This window comes from Chlamydotis macqueenii, chromosome 3 (genome assembly GCF_036417535.1).
Source record: "Chlamydotis macqueenii isolate bChlMac1 chromosome 3, bChlMac1.mat, whole genome shotgun sequence".
In the NCBI taxonomy this organism is placed as follows: domain Eukaryota; kingdom Metazoa; phylum Chordata; class Aves; order Otidiformes; family Otididae; genus Chlamydotis; species Chlamydotis macqueenii.
The window spans coordinates 121,958,533-121,976,009 of record NC_141558.1 but is presented as its reverse complement, the minus strand read 5'-3'; the positions used below and the strand labels follow the sequence as shown (position 1 = coordinate 121,976,009).

At 40.5% G+C, this 17,477-nt stretch overlaps 1 protein-coding gene across 3 annotated transcripts in view; it reads left to right on the top strand.

Moving 5' to 3' along the window:
- Positions 1 to 17,477, top strand: part of PLCB1 (phospholipase C beta 1) — a 389,757-nt gene that overhangs the window by 324,793 nt on the left and 47,487 nt on the right. For all 3 annotated transcript variants that reach the window (XM_086743965.1, XM_086743966.1, XM_086743967.1), the window contains exons 30-31: positions 1,512 to 1,569; positions 2,700 to 2,786. In XM_086743965.1, coding sequence (XP_086600091.1) covers positions 1,512 to 1,569; positions 2,700 to 2,786 — 145 coding nt within the window. The remainder of the gene's footprint in view (positions 1 to 1,511; positions 1,570 to 2,699; positions 2,787 to 17,477) is intronic.

Genomic DNA, 17,477 nt, shown 5'->3' with positions numbered 1-17,477 from the left:
ATTATGCTGTTTGCTGGGATTTTCTTGTTACTAGTGCTTAGCAACATTTAAGGACAGTTAAAAATACAGAAAGAACAAAAACAAAAAAAAAGAAAAATACAGAATATCTGCATTTTACTATGTAACAAAGACACAAAAATGTTTCGTTTTCTACGGATTTTGGAGCATCCTAACATAGAATTCCTGTATTTGGTAAGAAGGAAAGAAGGTCACACGCACACAAGGAACTGCATCAGATAATTTAGAATCGATATTATAGAATTTTAATAAAGATCCTAGAAAAAAAGATCACAAAATGATCTTAATTTATTATTTAAAAAGGGAGAAATACTTAACATGGTTAGAGCTGGTAAGAGGGCATGGAAGTCATTAGAAAAAAGTAGTTTGTCATAATGAAAATTTTATAGCAGTAAAAATCAATTGCAATAGGAAATGATTTGCTGGGAGGTTAATGAAACACTAGTGAGAAAGGATCAGAAACAGACAAGTTGACATTCTTTTTTGTTTTTCTTCTATGTTTTCCTGATTTTTCCCAAGAGCTTTCCCATGCCAGGCATTTTGAAGTGCCCTTGGGAAATGTGAGATGGGAAATTCAGCTTTCTTCTGTCAAGTGACACCAATTGTCCTCACTCTCACAGTAGGACAGAGATTAGTGAGACCTTCTGGTGAATCCCATTCGAGTTGTCCAGGCTAGGCTGTTGTTTATTTCAAGCTTTTACACAAATTTGGGAAAGAATATTACACAGAAATAGTACATTATATTAATTGTTCTTATTTTTTTTAACTCCTGCATGCACCCACGACTACCTAAAACCGTTAGATTTTAGTGTCACCTGAACACTAATTCACTGCTCTTGACTTAGGCAATTAGGTTTTAGAGTACCGTCCTGAATCTGGTCAACTCAGCTATCCACAAATAGTTGTTTTATGTGTGTTAATCACTCTGGGACATCTCATCTTCAGCCTTTGACCAATGGTCACCTAATAACTATCTCACTGAGTCACTTGAAGTTCAAATATTTGCTCCAAATTCAGCTTTCTGTGGTTTACGTAGCAAAGCTGGAGGCAAGTGGAGTCTGCCCTGCTCTTTGTGGGAACTTTGCCGTCGTCGCTGAGATGTCACCAGCAGTATCTGCTGGCTGACGGAGACTATGCAATGTGCCACGATGTGGCAGTGTGCATCTACTGATGGCAGCGCGCTCTCCTAGACTGACATTTGGGCCTTAAGGAACACCACCGTCACTTCAAAGATGCGGCAGTACCCCATGGGAAAAGCATGTTGTGAAGGAGCAGAGGGGTTTTTGCAGTAGGTGGTGGGGAAGTCGGAGCCCTTCAAGCAATAAAGATGCAGCCTGTTAGGAGGGGCACATTCAGGAACTGGATAAAAGATAAGTGGGTGGATCCGTACCTCCAAAACCTGGTCTTACTTCTTTTGTAAGGAGTTGTGGGGGATTAAAATATATTGGTGCCATCTTATTGACTGCGATAACTCGTCGATTGCTTCTCCCCAGAGAGAAGACTGAAATGATTCGATCGTATATCCAGGAGGTGGTGCAGTACATAAAACGGGTATGTCAGGCCATATGTTTATTTTTCATTTTGGGAGGTAAAAATGTCAGCTTTCATATTTTAAATCATATTAAACTGCAGGTTCTAAGCTTCGGCATAAAGATTCTACAAGTGCCGGTTTTTCCCAGATGCAGCCTAGACGTCTCTTCGCATTCCACTTAAAGGAAAACTGGAATTTCAGACAGATCTTGCTTAATTGTTAGTGTTTGGGGGACGGTGCTAAGAGCGGCAGATTTTAATACAGTTATGATTTAATCTTTGAGGATCCTGTGTTTATTAATGGAAAATGTACTAAGTTTTTAAATTGGCTTGCTGTCTCATGAATGCAAGGATTGAATAAGGAACTCTGAAAGTCAATCAGCATTTAATTGCAGAGTATATTTTGCCCTTAATTGGACTTCCACAGTTACTAAAATGCAAAAGCCTTTCTGTCAGCACTGTAAATACAAGCCAAAGAATGTCATTACAGGTGTTAGCTTTTCTGAAGCTGTGTGGGTGCTTTACACTGGGCTGAAAGTACGCACCGCATGTTTCGATACGTGAAGTCACTATGAAGCGTACGGCACTGTTGAATTTTCTCTTCCTTCCAGTGCAGAGATAGTTCACTTCAAAAGTTGATTGTTTTTGCTCACAGAGGCCTTGATTTAGGAAGGAACCTGAAGAGTTAGCAAATTAAGTACGCGTAATTCTTGTTGGAGTCAGACACATGTCTGAGCGCTTTATTAAACGAGGCCCAAAGTTTATCAGCATGTTCATGTAGGGCTCTACGGTGCAAATTCCTCTTCTGGGAACAGAGTCCATCTCACACAGCTCATACAATAAAAGCTGAAGCAAACTAATAGGATTTTTAAAAATGCATTACGCTTTTAATAGCCTTAGAAGTCTACAGCAAGTCCTTTAGACATTTCTGATTCTAAATCCCATGTGTGAAATCTGAGATGTATTGTCCACCTACAGCTGTTAGAGCAGTTGTGCTCAGGGATGCTTGTGACAGTGGTGCGTGAGTTTATATTAGAATTAGTTTTGATGATAACGTTTTAATTTTGATGGATTAAATATTTGTTGGGGAAGAGGTGGGAAAGTGAGGATGTGCAATCTCTGACAAAAGATCCTCTGCTGTTTTCTTACAGCTAGAAGATGCTCAGAGTAAAAGACAGGAGAAACTTGTCGAAAAACACAAGGAGATTCGTCAGCAAATACTGGATGAAAAGCCTAAGGTAAAGAGGTTTTGAACATAGGTTAGACTGCTAAAAAGTGTCCTTCAGGAAAGAGTGCCCTTACAGCAGGTAGGCTGATGTTTAAACACGAGAAAGACCATTTGTAGCACCACAGCCATTGTCTTGAATATTCAGGATGAAAAAAAGTCAAGTAGCAGCCTACTATGGAGCAGCACTTCACGTCCAGATGTCATCTAATGGGCTTTATTTTTTAGCACTCATATTGTTAAAAAGCTTTTGGTGTAAATGGTGCTTCTGGCCAGCAGAGTGTGCCCCTCACCCTGTTCTGCTGCAGCACTACAAAAACAAAACACAGTTTGCATTGAAAAGAAAGAGATATCTTTTTAGCATGCTTGCCGCAGATGTTTGTGCTAATTGATGAGGAGATATTTTTGTGGAAAACAATGAGCATTTTCATAACAATAGTACTTAATATTCCACATTGCTTGCTGGATTTCCTCTGTTTGATTTTGTGCGCTGCATCTACATGGAATATTCTGAAATTTGGGTTTTGATCCTAAAGATGACGGGCTGACTCTTGCTCCTGGTGAAGCTGGCGGTAGTTTTGCCATTGGCTTCAGTAGAGAAGGTGAAGAGTCCTCCACTTGTACACAATTTTTCTGTAGGAAGACCTAGGTAACTGCAATCAGACTGCTGTATGGAGGGAGACCTGTTTTCATCAGAGTTTGTAGCCAAATATGATTCTTCACAGCCCATTGTGTTATGTCTGCTTTCTTTTTTTTTCTGCACTTGCTCAAATGTGTGTTCTAGGCTTCACTTTTCATTTTTGGTCTGCGTCCACAGTCCTCATGTTTCCGTGCTTGTGTCACAGCTTGAGTTCTAGCATTGGGTGTCAGCTACTCAGTGTTGTCCTGTCATTTCTGTGAAATATCTGGAGAATAAATTAGGCTAAGGTCTGAATAGCCAGAAGTTTACAACAGTTTGGAAAAGTAAAATGTCTGCATTTCTGATTTTCTACTCGTCTTTTTAAAATAATGTTTGTAAATAATCTGGAACTTTTTGATGTCGTGGGCATCAGGGTGTAAAGAATATACATAATATTATGTTTTATGTTTGGTGCTGTAGGATCATGAGTTTCTCGGGCATGTGAACTAAAAGGATTGGAATTTAAATGCTGCAATTTTATATTTCAAAGAATAATCTGCTTATACTTCTAACACCGTGTTTTCACAAATACCTGGGCGCTTGATTACTTGTCTGTGTCCTTTCTTCTTTTCTTCTTGGTTTTTTTATTTCAATGTATTGATTTACTGAGAAGCAGCATAAAGCATTGAAAATTTATCACTAAGGACTTGGGTTGCGTTTTGCTGGACCGGTAGCATTAGACTCTTCCATCAGCTGTCCACGTGCCAAGCGTTAGGTCACGGCACGGAGCAGCTCCAGATCCCTTCTCTTCCCCTGCATCTGGCCATCAGTTACAGCGCTGCAGCAATCAGCCCTCCTCCGTCAGCGCTCTCCATTTCTCCTGAGAAAACCCTCTGCGGTAATGCGCCTCACAGGGTCTGGCTGCGGTTTCTTTTTTTTTTTTTTTTTTTGTTTTTTTTCCTTTCCCACATACTGCAACGGGCAGACTGCGCTGAATTTATGATGGTTTGTGCCTCTTGCTGGCGTGAGAGGATTTAGGCAAAACATAATTACTCATTTTATTAAGCCTCTTTTTATGTTCTGCTTCATGTTCGTATTTCATATCCATATTTGCTTCCTTAGTGACAGGGTGTATGATATAAAATAGATGAAATGATTTCCCAGCTGAGAAGAACCGATGTATTTTATGCAAACAGCAGCCTTTCTAGGGGCAGCTTTAGCAGGCTCCTCTCTCTTGCTTCGGTATTCAAACGCCGACTAAAATTTATGCTGGCTGTGTTAAAAGGCTTTTCTGGCAGTATCAACTCAACCCCTAAACAAAGAGTTTAATATATAAAGAGGGAAAGAATTTTTAGTATTTTTACCAATAATTCCGTTGGAGACAGATTTGCCGTCATCAGTCACTGTCGTTTGGTTATTTATTAGGGCCTCACAGTTTGCTGTGGTACGACTTTGTGCGCAGAGCTGGGGCATAGCCAGGAAGAATGGTGTTTCACAAAGTGTTGCCAACAGGCTGCCACACCAGTGAGGTTTTTTTTTTATTATAATTATATTTAAGTATGAGTTTGCAGCTTCCTCTGTAGCGGCACGTGTCGGTCACCGGAGGAAAATTTGCCTTACAGTGCTGACATTTTGGACAACAGCTTTTACAAACTGGATGCAAATTAGTTCCCTGTACTAGGGCAGAGGGCTTGTTTTTTGTTTAAAAAACCATGTGTTTAGATGAAAGTACTTAACTCAGAGCTGATTTACACCCTTAAGCTCTGCCTCTCCTTCATCTATATCATTTCTTTTTAATGTTTGGATGTGAAACTGTTTTGCAGCCTTCATTTGCAGGGCTATTGTGTAACAAAAAGCTTTTTTTCTCATAGAAGAGTTGGAGACTTTACTTCCTAAACTGATGCTCCCAGGCAAAAGGTTGGAAATAGTTCTTCAGCTGCTTGCGGTCCCGCTGAAGTCAGAGCAGGCGCTGGCTTTGGTGGGCCCCAAGTGTCGTACTGTGTCTGTGTCCATAAGGAGGATAGCTTGATGGCAACCTAACCTCTGATGCTGTAGAGAGTAGAAATTGAGTATTATCATCACATCTCTGCGAGTGTGTGGGAACAGGCCAGCCACTCCCACAAACACGTTTGGAAAAGGAGACTGTCACCTAATTAAGAGGTCAAATACTGACTGACTCTAGGTCAAAAAAATTCTAACTTGCCATTTTGGTGAAAGCACGGTAGAAGCAAAGTTTCAATGCTCTCCTGTTGCTGTCTCTTTCCTAACGGCATCATTACCAAGCAAGGCCATATGTATTTTCTTTCCTCTGACTCCTTTTTTTTTTTTTTTTTTTTTTTCCTTACATTATCTACTGGCAGCTTTATTATCAGCAACAGCTTGTATTTCTTTTCTCTCCCATTCTAATTCTTTGTCTCCTCCTCTAATGCACTGATACACATTAAGCTTGTCCTGGCCTTATCTTCTTCCCCTTGGGCGTCTCTTCTGCATGCTGTGGAGGCTGCTGTAGAAACCCCGCTCTTTACACCTCAGTACTGAGTTCTGTACGTTAAAGCAGTGGGTGATTTTAGATTCTCCACTACAGCGTGTGTCTGTCTCTCATTAGCTAAGCACAGAGGATTGCATTGAGGATAGGCATGGTCATTGCATCTCAATTTCTTTGTCCTTGACAGCTTGTGCATCAAATGAAACATAAATCAAGTGCTTTTCCTTTCCCCTACCCTTGCCTCCAATTTCATTGTAATTACAAAAATCAATACACGTGAGACATGACAAGGAATTAATTATTTTTCTGAGAATCAACTCAGTTACGGTAAATAGACCCAAGCCTCCTCTAAATGAAATCAATGAGCCTTTTGTTATTCATGCTCATGGGTCAGAGTTACACTTAAATCTCAATATAGTAGCTGAGACTCTTGTGCTCTTGCAGTCAGCTCCTGCTCCCAGCCAAGTTAACTGGAGTCTTTTGGCTTCAGCAGACCATTTTCTTACAGCTCCAGCTGTGAAGGAAGATGTAACCCATGTGGTTCCTCATTTTGTAGCCCATGTTCATGTTTCTGCTCACACCTACTCTATGGTTCACGACCTCAGCTCAGCCAAGGCCTTTTTGGTATGGGCTCCTGTAGAGACGTGGCAAATGGCACTATGCAGGGTGAGGCTTTGTCTGTGGGAAAAGGTCCAACAGATCTACAGAGACGCCGTAAGATGTGCAGACTTTCCTCTAAGTGTTGCGTCTCTGTGGTCTTTCAAATGAATGAAGAGAATACAGCCTGAAGATATAAAATTCCTTTTTCCCCTCAAAAAGTATAATGAAAACAATTTTTTGAGATTATAAATCAGTTCTTAATAATGGAAAATAAAAGCATCTGATGCATTCTAACTCACTTTCAAAGAACAGGCATTTATTCTTTCGCAGTTGGACATATATTATTAACTGTACTCAACGGGAGTCAACACTTTTACGCCCAATCAATAATTAATATTAGCACTGTACCTGAAAAATTTATAGGGACATAAAATGTTACATATTCAAGTTGTAGACCAAATTAATGAGATGCTGATCATGTACAGCCGTAAGCCTCTCATAGCTCCAGTGTCATCTTCCCATGCCATAAGGCTGGCGAGGACCTCCAAGGACTTTCTTCTCGGGGCTGTCTGTTTTTAAAGCAATCCCGTATCGCGTAAGGCTGTTAATGAAAAAGTGCTGGACAATGATTCCTTCCTTCTGAGTGTTATTTCAAGGAAGATATTTGAAAACCCAGTGATAGATTTCTGACGGATGCTTTCTGATTTCCTATAATATCCAAAAATACATGGATCTTTGCGAAGGTTACAGCTTGTTGTACGTGCTTTAGGTAAAACTTTGCAGTCATCGTCATGCAGATAATGTGTTAAATGGAGCTGTTGCTGACAACAGGGGCAGCAGAACCATGGCTTTAACTTCAGAAAGAAGTCTCCTACAGCAAATGTATTTTACAGCACTGTTAAATTTGATTTCAGTTAACCTCAGAGCACTCTATTAGCTCATCTGGAAGAGAGCAGCTCTTAGGAACTTTGATGACTATTCCAGCGTCTTTTCAGCTCACTGCATAATTCACAACAACAATGCACTGTCCACCACAATCCCTTTTTTATCCTTTACACCTCTGTAGGAAGCCAAACTGTCTTTTGGGCTAGCTGCGCTTAATTCAAAGTCTTCCGGATGCATTCCAGTTCAACCACAGGCGACTATTCAAGAATTTCAGGGAAGGAGTTTGGAGGAGAAGGTTATTTTAGTTTACTGAGTTTCATGGGACTTTGCATGGCATGGATTTGGATTAAATGGGGGAAAGTTGCCCTCCTAAAGTAGTGTTCAGACCCATTGCAAGAAAAAAAAATAATTAAAAAAGAGCTGATAGCCACTGTAATATTTGAAAAATTCTCATTTTATTTTCTCCCTGTTTAGGTAAAAAATATTTCTTCTGTTAGTTCATTCATAGTAAACATTTCCAAAGCTTAAAAAGAAATCTCTCTTGAATCTGTGGCTGCTAAGCTAAAATGATTTATGCTATTATCTGCCAAAAAAGCAGAGAATTAAGAGGATTGGAATAATTTACTGTTTGTTTCACTGTTCAGCTTTGGGGTTTAGTGCTTGTATATCCATCAGAGGGGAGTAATAAAATGCTTCTCTGGCTCATTAAATGGGCAACAGCAAGGAGAAATGAATGGAATTTTCTTAGCCACAGTGAACAACAAATATTTAAAAGGAATATTTTAAAAAATATATATTCTAGACCGAGATCTCCAGATCTCCCTGTGATTTGATCCGGCATCTTCCCCCTTCTGGACCAGAGCTTGCGTTTAAATTGAAGGATGCCGTTTTCATGGCCCGCTCACTTGAGGTTCTTGGCACTTTGCTCAGCACCTCTCAGCGTCGAGACCTAAGTGACAATCAGGCTAATTATCTCATAAGCTTTGAGTGGCCTAAACCCTGATGATTCTTTAAATGTTTTATTAGTGCGATTGCTAAGCAGTCCCCAGCTGCAGAGTTGGGTTTTTTGGGGGGGAACTAGGGTTGTCTCTTTTTCTTCTGTTTCTCCCAGGGGATAAACACTGCAGAATGCACTTTCAGCTGGTGAATTGAGTAGAAAATAATCTCACTTCGTTCATTGAAAGGAAAGAGTCTGACCTTTATCCTCTGCCAGTTTCATACTAGTACAGCTCCCATAAGTTCTGTGAAGTGCCGAGCTCATCGCTGGGCCTGAAATCAAAAGACTTCTGTCCAAATAACAGGATGCTCAAATGATTATTTTCCATTAAGACCTTGCCTGCTTGCTTGTTTACATTTTTTTCTTCACAAATCCACATTTTTAATGATTGTTTATTTTTTCAGCAGAATAAATAGTACAGTGTGAGAAATGGCTGTCAGGTCAGAAAAGATACATCCGACAATTTGAGGTGGTGTTAGATGTTAATTAAATATCTTCTGGTGTTGATCTTGCACATAGGCATACGTCTTGGGAGCACTTTCAAATCAAGAGCATCATATTTCCAATGTGAATATGCAAAATGCTTTTAAAATTTATTTTCATGAATTCCGATGTCACTTCCTTTAAATAAAAGTGTCACAAACCCTTTGTAGGAAGAATGTAAACATAAATAAATGATTTAACGAACAGCACATGAGGGAAAAGACCAGAAATTTAGATTGGAGTTTATTGCTAGAGTGTGATATTTTTCTCACATGGATCATTCTGTTGGAAATCAGACAAAATCTTGGGTTTGATCTGGAGCTGCAAAAAAAAATTGAAAAATAAATTATTTGAAAGGGCAAATTTTTTTTCAGTTTGCAGTAGTGTAAATCAGAAGGAGCATTATGGAGCTCGCAGAGCCGCTGGTGATTTAAACTGACATGAGTGAAGGCAGCAGTGTGGTCCATAATGGAGGTCACGTGGCCGGCAGATTTGATTTGTGAAGATTAGTGAGATTTTCCTGGATAACATGCTAATAAATAATAACTGCGAGGCATTTTTTTTTTAAGAAAAGTAATTTCAAATCCAGCTGGAATATATGGGGAAAAAAAATGCACAAATTTGGGAATTCTTCCTGTGGGAAAAAAAAAAGAAACCTCACTCATTTTTTTTTTTTCTAATTTGCACAAATGGATCTCATATAAGCACATGGCTCATGTTTCAGCCCACAGTCGTTAATTATTTAATTAGCCTTCCTGATACATATAAGAAAGATGAAATCCAGAGTGGAGCTCAGAGTGTCCTGGATTCCCAGCTGTTCCCCACTGCTGGTCAGCTTTGCGCGGTACAGCCCGACTCTGAGAGAGGTCCCCACCGCTCAGAAACCCCTACATGGCCGGAGAGACGGCAAAGGTCACTCTGTATACCCAAATTGAGAGGCAGCGTCCCCCAGATTCCCTCTTCTCCTCAGCACAAAGTGCAGCAGCACCCAAAACACTGCGGTCTTGGGGCAGCGCAGAGGTACCTGTTGAGAGACCTCTCTCAGCTTTGCATCCACCAACGGCCACGGCAGCGCGGGGCAGCATATAGCATCCACACTGCTCCTCCCGCAGTGGGGGATATGAATAATAAGCTATAAATGTGTTTACCATTACGCAGATAAAAATGTCCCCGATTCATAATGGACCGCTGCAGTGATGATCCATCAACATGACAGAACAGGCTGTGTTTTCTTGCAGCTGGGGCTGTTGTTTCAGAACACCATCACCGCGCACAAACCAACTCACTTCTTAAAAGCAAGAAAATGACTTGCATAAGTAACTGATTTTCCAATACCGCGCTGTTACTGTAAATCTTTTCCATGCTTAATTTGAGTCAGAAAGCAGTTCAAATAAAGGGAGGAAAAGGAAATCATAAATTGCCATAAGAATTATCAGCTGCGTAATAAACATTGAAAGGAAAAATTATATTTTCTCTCTTTGTAACATAAATTACTAAAGTAGACGTTACTTGTGCTATTAGTATTTGTGAATAGTTAGTCCTCAAAACAAGTGAACTTCCCGTGCAGAGAAGAGCACGGTGTGTTTTACCACAGATTGAAGAGAAAACTGGGAACAAGAATTGCAAAACGAAGATACAGCTTCTTTCTGCAAAGTCAGGTTCAGGATGATGACATCCTAGAGAGAGAGCACATTGCTTCTGCAGAAGATGCTTCTCTGTGTACTGCAGATGGATAAGGATGACAAGAAAATTCCAACCTGCAGTGAGTAGTGGAACATTAAAAAAGCCCTTTATCTGTTCTCTGTGGCCTCTCAAAGCTCTTTCATCTGCACTATCCCACTCTGCTCAACTGCGGAGCACATCTGTTAGGGTTAAAGCGAAGTGCCAGCTGTCACTCGGTAACCCGCGCCCCTGTGACCCGCTCCGGCGCTCGCTGTGCCTCAGCATTTATTGCTTTCTGCAGCAGAAAGTGCCCAAAGGCTGGACAGGTGGCCAGCAAGCTGCGAGGTAGCAAGTGCCTGGAGAAAAAAAAAGAGCAGGAAAATAGCTGGTGCGTTAACGTTCTTATCTCTGAAGGAAGAAAACAACTGAAAATGATGTGAAAAAGTTTAAGAGGCCAGGGACTGCAAATGTTTTGCATCAGGATGTTTCACTTGGACTGTGCAGTGTTTAAACCTGGTGAGAGAAATCCCTGCTAGGAGAATTATTGTGATTCTGCAAAGGCAAGTGTTTTGCATGCTAAATCTGAGAGAGCAAGAGGGCACCAGGAAGCTGTTGACTCTCCTTCACCTTTTCGTGAGCTAGTAGAGTACTCTATGCAAATACATTGTAAAATATAAGCTAAGTTATGCATCGTGTGTATATACAGTGTATGTGAAATGCACGGTAGCGTGCACACACACATTTCAAATATAGTGCTTTATAGAGCATCTTATACACACGTTCGTTGTGCTAAATCAGAGGCAGACTGAACAAAAACTGCCACAAAGGCAGAGCCACATGCTCTTATACAGCTGCATTCATCATTAAGCAACAGCGACAACGTATTTGTTAATTAGCAGACCTTCAGTGCGACGTGGCAAATGACAAGAGCTTCAGTTTGACACAGCTAATGGAAAAACGTTAAGAGAAATATTAATGCTTAGTATGCAAACTCATTAGAGAGATGTTTTAAAATGCATGAAATGGAGGGGGGGGAAATATGTTCCTTAATGAACACAGAAATAAAACTACTGCAAAGATTGTAGTATAGGCACAGCTTTGCATATGCAAGTCATTAGTTAAGACAGTGCTTATGTCTTTGTGCGGAATCAGTCTACAAAGCGGAGCTGCTGAGGAAAATAATGCTGCATTTCTGTAAATGAGGCGGCAGCGCACGCTGCAGCACGCGTTAAAGGTGCAGGTTGCTTTTGTTGGTGCACTCGTGACAAGGTGGGTGCTGAGTTTGTCTTATTTACAGTGAGACACTTCAGGACAATAAATATACAAGTAGAAAGGTTAATAGAAATAACAAAAGTAGTGTGAGAGTTTCAAAAGTATACATGGATACAAAAAATATTTAGAATCATGAGGAAAATCCTAATTGTGATGGGAGAGGTTGGTTTGTTTTTAGAAACAAGAAAAAATTCTGCAGCAAGAAAATACTGTTGTTTGGAGATGCAGTATCTTTCCTAGCAGTTTAAGAGTACTGAGCTTGGTAGGGGAAGCAAACCCTGCGCATCCGGAAGGGAGAGAAAGTGCCCTCCCATCCACGGTGACAGGGAAACCAGCATCTCAACCACATTTCGGCATATACTTCCCGTGCTACGTGGGTGCAGCTTTCAAAGGTCTGGCAGCCCTCCTTAGAAGCAGAATAGCTGAGGAAGATGTTCCCTGGAAAGATGACTTTTCATTACATTTCTCCCGAGACTCATTTCCAACACGTCAGCGGTTTTTGAAAGCAATACCTCAGTTGTGGATGGTGACAGTATACGGGTTTGACTACGGTGACTCAGTACGCTTCCTATTATTCAGCTCTTTAATGGAAGGAGGTTCTTGCCAAGAGATTGTGGAGCATGACTAAGCGTGAAAACTACAGCTATGAACCTGGAAATTATCTCTTTTATGGAGTCTAGAGATTTGCAAGTTTTGCGTGGAATAAGTGGAAGTGGAAGCCAAATTCAGAGATGGTCAGATATAGAGCCTGGCTCAAGGATGGCCAAGGCAAAGTTTGAAACTCTTCTAACATTGACTTTTCCAAGTGAGTCGTGGGTTCAGAGATTGTAGGAAAATTGTCATCAGGATGGTGGAAGTTGGCAATTTTTAGTTCTTTTCTCCTCCTTAAAAAAGAAAAAAAGAAAAAAAAAAGAAAGAAAAATCGAAGTTTTGATGTTCATGTGATGGAAATTTTTCTTTTCAAACCTACTGAATATGGTACAGGAAATCTCAGTCCTGGTTCATTGTACCCACTTTGCAGCTCTCCAGGTTGGCCTGTGGTTTATAGAGATTAATTAAGACACTTACTAAGAGAAAAGGGTTGTCAGACATACCGTACCCAACTGGTAATTGTAGGAGGTGTTTTCTCAGTCCTTTTCTTTTCTTTTCTTTTCTTTTCTTTTCTTTTCTTTTCTTTTCTTTTCTTTTCTTTTCTTTTCTTTTCTTTTCTTTTCTTTTCTTTTCTTTTCTTTTCTTTTCTTTTCTTTTCTTTTCTCTTCTTTTCTCTTCTTTTCTCTTCTTTTCTCTTCTTTTCTCTTCTTTTCTCTTCTTTTCTCTTCTATTTCTCCACTTTCCCACTTCTTCAGTTTTACCCACTCTCCTCCTTGTACTTCTCTGTGTTGCATTGACATTGTTCTTACAGTATGTTGTTTCTCTCCAATACTCTTTTCTTAGACTTTCTTTACTTATATTTCTTTTCTTATACTCTTTGCTCCCTCTTCCTTTTTGCCATCACAGAGTATCTACAGGTACTTGTATGCATAGTGTTTCTTTCAGATTAAAAGAGATGTTTGAAGAAGAAGCCTGAAGGGAAGAGACGTTAAAGAGCTGACAGGACGTGATCTGCATGTGTGTGAGCCTGACTGTGCATGCAGAACATGTTCCAAAGTCTTCCTTCAGATGAAATATATGATACACAAGTTCCAAAGAATTTAGATTCAAGATGAGAACCAGTGAAGATTTTTGGGAGAAAATGAGAAATATAGGTGAAAGGATCTTTACTGGGAAATGAAGTATAGACTCTTGGCTCATTCTCAATTATTACCGTTTTCACTTTATGTCCAGTCCAACACAGTAAAAAAAAAGCAATGGACTTGCATCTATCCACGTGTCAATCTTGACTTCTCTACTCAGAAGAGTGTGAGCCTAAGCCCAGTGGGTTTTATTCTGAGGAGCAGTTTAATGCTTCCAAGTTAATGCAACCTGTACCCTGCTGCAACCCTACGCTGCTGCACCTTATGGCTCCCGCTTGAGTTCTGACTGATGATGTTCTGCTGGTGTAGTTACAGTCGCACGATGAGGAAATGGGCAATTACAATCTTGCTTTGTAGATCAAGGCCAAGGAGTGGTGGAGGATTAGATGTGGATTGCTTAGCACTTGTAATAATCGCTGTTCCTGACGTGAAGATTAGTTGCAGGTTTTGTGTAAGGAGTTGTTCTGGATTCTCTGTTGCGTTCAGCCCACTTTGTCAAGTTTTGCATGCATTGTTGGACGTTTCCAATGCTGGAGCAAATGCAAAGGAAACTATTAGTTAACTACAAACATGTTTCTAGAATGAGAGTCTAAAGGACAGGTAGATTCTGTTCAACTGTGCAGCCCAGCAGAGTGGAAATAGATATATTTTGGTAAATAATGTATTTCCCGCCCCCTCCAGAATGCGAGTCCAATATATCTAGAATTTGAATTTGCCAAATAGCGTCATGTGGGGCAGAGGGAAGTGATCCATACCCATTACCGTTACCATTTCTCTCACTCCTCTCCCTCTTTGGCCATTAAATATTCCGGTTGTAGAGGAACAGTGCTACCTCCAGAGACACTGCGCTACCAATATCCGAGCCGCTGAGCAATTTTCCCAGTGCAGAGAAGGGGATTGACTCTTGTTAGGCAGAGCACAAGCTGAAAATCCTGAACACAGAAGTATTGATAAAGGGCTGATAGCATGGGGTTTTTTCTCTTGAGGTCCTGATCAGCTGTTCCCACAGTCCTAGTCATTGTTCAAAGACAGTTTCCAGTAATATTCCACATTTCCTTTGATTGCTGTCACTCTTTTCTTACAGCAAAGGTGACTGCTGACGAGCCTGATGCACCAGTTTTAGTGAAACAGACACCCTTGATCTATAAATCAAGGAAGCCTACTAAACCTTGCTTGGCAACAGAAACAGAGCTCAATTAAGATGAGATAAAACCAGGAAGGCTAATTTCTGTGATACGGTAATATTAACCACTCTCTTTTTGCAGAACGTGCTCCGCAAACACATATCACAGAACAAACGAAACCCTTACAGTAACGTACAGATATCCTACAGCGGAATACAACAGTAATATTTTATAATGCATTTTGTAGCGGTTGCGTTGAGATTCACATCGTCAAAGCCCTGGGAACATGGAGGGATGTAGGTAGGAGCTGTAGGTTGCCTAAATATAATTTAAATCTGTGTAAATTCCTCCTGAGTGATGCTTTGCTGAGGTACTAAAATGGGCCTTTGTGTTTGTGACCTGAGAATGCGATTCTGTGTTTGCTATGGGGAAGATCAGATTGTCTGCACGCTGCATCTTCTGACAATTAATAAATGAAGCATTGCTCGTGAGCCAGGCTCTTACCTGTAACCTCCTCACCAGCCACTTCCCAGCCCGTGTGAATTTTAGTCAAAGGGAAATTATAAGGAAATTTGACATGGAGGAGATACAGCCCGTTTGTTTCTATTGATGAATAGAAGTGTTTGTGTACATCTGATAGCAAATATTTGATTATGTATGCAGGCACATGCATGCTCACTAGATACGTTAAGAACGTGCATACGCTGTGTTTGTAGAGATTAGTTGGATATATACATTTTGGATGCATCTGTTAAATTACAGTTATTCACATCCTTGCGGGATGCAAAATTTATGATTATAAAAATATAGTGGTGATTTTAAAACTGGCATGATCACCTTTCTACTAATTACAGTTTGATTCAACCCCCAGTTTTTTTACCGTCCTGTAAAATTACCTGCTTAATATTCTGGGTCCCTTCTGGAAAGACAATAAATGGGGAAATAATTTTCTCCACCCACTGGGAGCCTTCCTTGGCAGCCAGCACAGCAAAACGCCGTGAGGAAAGGGACCTTGGGCAAGGAGTTGATGGGAGTTAAAGGTGTAATGCCGCATTGCTCTGGTTTGATCAACCCAAGAGAAGGCAGCAGACAGCACTGAACATCAGCGCATGCTTTTCACAGCTTCGGAAGGAGCCTGCGCTTGAACACGTCCAGGGTAGCAGCTGATTAGTGATTCAGAGGACCCATCTCCTACGTTTCACTCCACAGAAAACAGAATACGAAACTTCTAGCTCCAGCACCTGAGTTAGATGACGTAAATTACCGTCATCCCTGCTTATCTATATAAAACTTCCCTAATGCTCCTGAATTATATTAGGGATTTGTTAGGGTAAGCGCATTTGAGATTATGAGGTGTTTAGATAATAAGGGATATCTAAATGCAAATCAGACAGTAAATATAGGAGAAAGTCATGAAAAGAGGGTTCCATTGAGAATTAGCTGCTAGATGAATTCTCTTTTCAGCAATCTTTGTGTAAATTGCAGAGACCGTTTGCTCCAAGGAGAGAGACTTTGCAGTGCTTAAGCAAGTACCTGTTTCTGAATGTTCTCGTACAGAAGGAGCTGAAACATATTTTGTATCCTCACCCCAAAGATTAACACGTTGTGAATCATGGCAGGTTGCAAACCAGAGAGCTGGATTGGCAGGGGAGAAGACAAGCGAAGCATCAAAATGTCATCGTGCATTCATTATGTGCGTGACTTCCCAATTAACGCGTAGACTCTCTCCTTTTAATGGAGTAAATCTGCACCTCTAGAGGTACATAAACCATCCTGCCTAACACTGGCTTCTCATGTGTTTACTTTTTCCCTCCTGTTTATTGTGAAGGTCTAGTTTGATAGGTTGAAAACAAATGTTCTCTTTCTTCCAGTCACACTTCTGTCTCATTTTTCTGCTTGGAAATGGTATTTTTCATTTGCTTTCAAGTTTATTCATCTGACATTCCTGCGTCCTGGATGATCTCTATGCCCAGACCTCCCTACCTGCCACGTCTGGTGTCGGAGATACGGAGAGCTCTTTCACTGAGAACTTCTTGTAACAAAGTTCAGATTAATAGTGATAGTTTCATAGTTTGACATCCTTTGCTATGTTGATACCTACAGTAATGAAACACATTTTCTGTTTCTGCGTTGGGGTTTTTTCTGCTATATTCTGATAGTCAATTGTTGCTCATGCAGACAAGATGTACTGGACTTCTTACTGCCCTAATTATTTAATTACTGTATACCCACTATAACTTGCTTATTCACATAGTTGTGTAAGCACGGTTGCAGGCTAATTGAGATCCTGTAGTGATTTGAACTCCTGCATTTGTCTTTGGTTTTGATCTTGTGCTGAAAGGCTGTGTCCTAACATTTTAATCTTCTTTACCCAGAAAGTACAAAAGCTTCATAACGATCATCTTGACTGCTAATGCTGCTGTCATCAGTGCTCCTCTAGTTAGCCCCTTCCCAAGCCCCTTTCAGTCAGGTTTGTTGTTGTATCGTAAAAAATCGCATTACTTTCAAGCTCACAAAAATACAGAAAATTGTTGCGTTTAGCGTTGATAACATATTGTGAAAAAATTCTCGGAACATCGTGTGTGGGTTGGTTGAGTTTATTGTCTGCCTCGCTTTTGGAGTTACTCACTATGCAGAGGGCGCTTACGAGTGTCCTTTCTGTGGTGACGTACTGATTGTTTCCTGGTGGTAAATGCCTTTACACAGCTTCCACTAAAAACAACGTCCTCCAGTAAGCTTTATGACTTATGGCTTCTCAGGCCAAGGCTTCAGATACCTGTTTCTCCTTCAGATACCTGTGCGGAGTTACTGTCTGATGCATAAGCCTATGACAACGTGCAATAT